The 6,000-nt window shown below is 33.2% G+C and overlaps 1 protein-coding gene across 2 annotated transcripts in view; it reads left to right on the forward strand.

The window, feature by feature from the left end:
* The window catches only part of LOC121381963, a 50,932-nt gene extending 48,256 nt beyond the window's left edge, over positions 1-2,676 (forward strand). For both annotated transcript variants that reach the window (XM_041511398.1, XM_041511399.1), the window contains one exon: positions 2,099-2,676. In XM_041511398.1, the coding sequence (XP_041367332.1) occupies positions 2,099-2,137 (39 nt within the window). In that variant the 3' untranslated portion in view covers positions 2,138-2,676. The remainder of the gene's footprint in view (positions 1-2,098) is intronic.
* The last annotated feature ends 3,324 nt before the right edge of the window (positions 2,677-6,000 follow it).

Genomic DNA, 6,000 nt, shown 5'->3' on the forward strand with positions numbered 1-6,000 from the left:
GAGCCAATCAGCTAGGAGTTCACTTCTTATTAAGATCTCGTCGGTTTTGTTTGTTTAATTTCGTACAATGGACATAATGATTGCAAAATGTATTTACACTGTCGTCCTTTTTATCAATGTACAGAAAAAATAATAGGCGCATTGTCCAATATATATAATGTTTACTGTATAATGTATAATGTTTATACATATTGATATTACAGTAAACGCGTACACAAACAAAAACGTAATTTAGTAAAGCAGGTTTTGTTTGGGTAGAAAACAATACCGTATATCTTCGCCTGTAAGTCGATCTCGGCTATAAGTCGAGTCCCTAATTTCAAGCCCTGAAAACTTATTTTTTTATTGACCTGTTTATAAGTCGACCCATGAAAAACTACTTATAAATATTGAAATATTTCTTATTTTCAGCACATGAGAACAATAATATTTGAACAAAAGCAAATTATTTTACAAACTTCGGTTTTCACGTTTTGTACATCGCAATATAATCAGACTATTCCAATCAAACTATCATTATTACATAGCATCAAAATTAAATATTCCCTTAGTAGAGAGTGAAAGCTGTTTGACTGTTACTGTATAGTACTGTACAGATGGTTTTGTGCACAGACAACAACTTTATTTATAAACACTGACAACAGATCACTACGATAAAACTGAAAGTATCACGTTTTGCCGCCATATTAATACATGTAAGGAGGATAACTCTGGAAAGTACACTGGTTTTTGTACCAAATGATGTGTGTCCCTATTGCTCTAGATAGTGAACTGCAGAGATCAGTCTATTTTAAGGGAAAGCTCAGTAATATTCATGAAGTTAATCACCGCCAAAACATTGTTTGAACAACCATTAATGCCAGTAACCAGATTTCAAAATAAACTCAGGCAACAGGTAGTTAGTATTGTTTACATTTTTACTATTAGTGATGACTGTTAAATTAACTAAGTGGACTGTTGTCTTGGCATGTGATTGAGATCGTACGCCTTTTCGCATAACCAAAACCGTTCTAATGCCAAAACAAAAAGGTTATAAAAAATAAATGTGTCAAATTAACATATTTGAGTATAAATACATGGCATACTTCAACAATAAAACTTGTAAAATAATCCCCAAAACAGTAATATTTTTTGGTGAAATTTTTTTACCCTCTTATAAGTCGACCCCCCAAGTTATAAAATAATTTTTGGGTGAAAAAAATTTGACTTATAGGCGAAGATATACGGTAGATGTTGACATTATCTCTGTTATGACATTATTATTATTATCATTTTTAAATAGAGAATTTGAAGGTACATGACATGTATATTATGATATAATGATAAATGTGATAACCATGTGACATGTGGTTGTTACACATTTAATTTCTTTTTAGTTTAAATGATTTACAAATAGGCCTACTGACATTATTTTTTGTGAGTTTTATTAGATATTTTACAGTTAGAATTCTTAATTACAATACCATAGTTACAATGCCAATTCACATTCAGATCACAGGTTTGTGACCATGAAGAAATCATATTCTGCGATGAAGATTAAAATTATTGTACTTGTTTTAAATAAAACAAAATAAACACAAACAAATCAGTTTCAGTTCTTTATTCATAAATAGTCAACAGATTATCATGATTCGGAATTTTAATGCCACATAATATGCATATAATACATAAGAAATCGATAAATGTTGTGTTCATGGTGTTTCTTTTTCTTGTGAAAGACTGCAATGGCCCATTCATTCATCTTTGAGAACAACTATCATATTAGTTAAATTAGGATATTTATTTTGAGAACACAAAACATTAACTCTTAAGCTTGCCTCTAATTCAGATTATTTTGAGGGGTGCGATTTTTCCCTCCTCTGCATTTTGAGGAGTGTCATTTCCACTCCCCTCGTAAGCATTTTGAGGAGTGCGATTTTTAGCACTCCTGGGTTTTTCAAAAACTAATGTCTGTTGAGATTGATTTTTTATTGGGTTATAAAAGGGCTTTCAATACTGCAGTATGTGTCTTTAGAAAAACAAACTCTAGTAATAGTAGTAGACCGAAAATTATACCATATGTATGTGTATTTGTAAAATTGTCTTATTTTGTTTACAGGAAAGCAAAATGGCTAAATCGGCTGATGACAAAAGTTGAACGAGGCCAAGCATTTGTGAACTGAAGTATGAATCAAACAAGATGAAGACATGGATGTTGCGTCCTGTGTATTCATTTAAAGTAGACTTATAGTGCAGTGTGTGGGCACTGTAAATTTGTACAGTGTGAAATTTACTGTTATAGGTGACAATTATTTGACGAATGCAATAAGTCAAATCTGGATTGGCAAGAAGAAGTGGTGCAGAACATATTTTTAACAGCTGCTTCATTGAATTCTACAAAAATGAAAATATAATAAAAAAACAAAGTAGCATTTTATTTTTTAAAATTCATTTGTGCAATTATACATTAATGATGAAATATGTATATGTAATTGGTAACTACAACCATACTGTATATAGACATTTTGTGAATGAATCTACCTGTCCAGTAGTGTATGAATGTACTTTTAGAATTGATATTCCAAAACCATCAGCATATTATTTTTTATCTACCAAACCAAACCGGCATCGTGGTAGGCCATCGGTCTACAGGCTGGTAGGTACTGGGTTCGGATCCCAGTCGAGGCATGGGATTTTTAATCCAGATACCGACTCTAAATCCTGAGTGAGTGCTCCGCAAGGCTCAATGGGTAGGTGTAAACCACTTGCACCGACCAGTGATCCATAACTGGTTCAACAAAGGCCATGGTCTGTGCTATCCTGCCTGTGGGAAGCGCAAATAAAAGATCCCTTGCTGCTAATCAGAAGAGTAGCCCATGTAGTGGCGACAGCGGGTTTCCTCTCAAAATCTGTGTGGTCCTTAACCATATGTCTGACGCCATATAACCGTAAAATAATGTGGTGAGTGCGTCGTTAAATGAAACATTTCTTTCTTTCTACCAAACCAAAGTAGTGTAGCAGAATATGTCTCATGTATACATTCGCAAAACACAGCACTGTTATGTTGAGCATTTAATGTCATAAAGATGACAGGACAAAGTAAACATGAAAGTTCAAGAATTTATAACTGAAGATTGCTTAATATCCAAATTGTTATCGGCTCTATTATGAAATAAAATAGTACAAACTTCACAAATTTACATCATAGTGTACATTTCAAAATATTTAGTAAACTTTGACAACAATTTGTGGAAAATAAGGGCTGAATTTACCAAGCACATTTCTGACTTGCATGCATGTAACTATATATATTTAAAATGCTTAAACACACACACATGTTTAAGAAAAATAGGCTTCCTAAATTTGGCTCTAAACTTTTAAGAATTGGTGGACAGATTCCATCACTGCCCCAGTCCTGTGCTACACATGACATTTTACAACATGTTGTACAGAACACAATACACATACATACAGGCATGTGTACTCGATCTGGATCATGAAAGAACTGATAACAAACTGATGGAATAATCACAACATGCATGGAATAGCTGGACAAAAAAACATTAACCATTTCTAGTTCTTTAGTGTTTTACACCAACTTATCCCAAGTTGTGAACATTTGTGATAAGTTGCTGTAATACTTCATAGTTTTATTTGTAAACTAGTTTTAACGTTTGTGAGGATGAATATTTTATACTAACTGTTCTGGTCATATACAACCTAAAGTTGTGTGATATTTTTTCTGATTAATATATATATATATTCTTTAACAGTAGCTTGAAATTAAGTAGAACTAAGTGTGTCAGTTTATCAGATGAAATAATGTTGGGGGGGTGGGGGGTGGGGCTTTTTTTTTTTTTTTAACTAGCTTTTTATAACCATGAAGTGTGTATGGTATTTCATATTTTATTATTTTTATTATTTGTATTTGTTGGAGTTTTTTATTGACTTTTACCTGAACCAAATGAAAGGCAATATTTTTATATGTACTACCTGTTTTTGCCTGTTGTTAAATCCACATACAAATAGGTTGGGTTCTCACTGACATGGTTGGGTTGCTAGAGATAACAAACATTTAAAATAACAAATATCATACAGGATTATTACATCATAGGTTGGGTTCTCACTGACATAGTTGGGCTGCTGGGAGTAACAAACATTTAAAATAACAAATATCATACAGGATTATTACATCATAGGTTGGGTTCTCACTGACATAGTTGGGCTGCTGGGAGTAACAAACATTTAAAATAACAAATATCATACAGGATTATTACATCATAGGTTGGGTTCTCACTGACATAGTTGGGCTGCTGAGGGTAACAAACATTTAAAATAACAAATATCATACAGGATTATTACATCATAGGTTGGGTTCTCACTGACATAGTTGGGCTGCTGGGAGTAACAAACATTTAAAATAACAAATATCATACAGGATTATTACATCATAGGTTGGGTTCTCACTGACATAGTTGGGCTGCTGGGAGTAACAAACATTTAAAATAACAAATATCATACAGGATTATTACATCATAGGTTGGGTTCTCACTGACATAGTTGGGCTGCTGGGGGTAACAAATGTTTAAAATAACAAATATACAGGATTATTACATCATAGGTTGGGTTCTCACTGATATGGTTGGGCTGCTGGGGGTAACAAACGTTTAAAATAACAAATATCATACAGGATTATTACATCATAGGTTGGGTTCTCACTGACATGGTTGGGCTGCTGGGGATAACAAACATTTAAAATAACAAATATCATACAGGATTATTACATCATAGGTTGGGTTCTCACTGACATAGTTTGGCTGCTTGGGGTAACAAACGTTTAAAATAACAAATATACAGGATTATTACATCATAGGTTGGGTTCTCACTGACATAGTTGGGCTGCTGGGGATAACAAACGTTTAAAATAACAAATATCATACAGGATTATTACATCATAGGTTGGGTTCTCACTGACATAGTTTGGCTGCTTGGGGTAACAAACGTTTAAAATAACAAATATCATACAGGATTATTACATCATAGGTTGGGTTCTCACTGACATAGTTGGGCTGCTGGGGATAACAAACGTTTAAAATAACAAATATCATACAGGATTATTACATCATTGGTTGGGTTCTCACTGACATAGTTGGGCTGCTGGGGATAACAAATGTTTAAAATAAGAAATATACAGGATTATTACATCATAGGTTGGGTTCTCACTGACATGGTTGGGCTGCCTGGGGATAACAAACGTTTAAAATAACAAATATACAGGATTATTACATCATGCATATTATAGATGATGTCTTATTGATCAGTGTTGTGTTTTAGATCATATTGAACTGCTCTGGTTTCATGAACAATCGGTCATTATGTTACACTTTTCCAGTCTAAAACAAGAAATCTCGATTAAGAAGAATGACATTGACAAGAGGTAGTTTCTTTTGTTTAACAACACCACTAAAGCATATTGATTTATTAATCATCGGCTATTGGATGTTAATGAATTGGTAATTCTAACATATAATAAGAGAAAACCTGCTACATTTTTCCATTGGTAGAAAGGTATTATTTATAGTCACCATCCCATAGAATGGAAAACCCATACCATGGCCTTTGATGTTCCAGTTGTGGTGCACTAGCTGGAACAAGAAATAGCCCAATGGGTTCAGCGACGGGGATCAATCTTAGACCAACCACGTATCAGGCAAGTACTATACCACTGGACTATTTCCCAATGAACACATGTGGTTTGGTCGATGGTGTTAGAAAATTATACAAATGTAAAAGTCTAATGCTTGGATTACTGTAAAATTATTATTAGTACTGTAAAATACTTTACTTTTGTTGCACGCAATTTTCAAGTAAAACAAAAATAACCATGTTTGCTGATTACATTTCTGCAAGTTGTTGATTAAAATGAATAAAATAAATATGCATTTTCCAATACACAACAATGTATTTGTAACCAAACAGCCACACGTGGTAAACTTGAAGATTATTAAACCAAGAACAGAT

This window comes from Gigantopelta aegis, chromosome 9, assembly GCF_016097555.1.
Source record: "Gigantopelta aegis isolate Gae_Host chromosome 9, Gae_host_genome, whole genome shotgun sequence".
In the NCBI taxonomy this organism is placed as follows: Eukaryota; Metazoa; Mollusca; class Gastropoda; order Neomphalida; family Peltospiridae; genus Gigantopelta; species Gigantopelta aegis.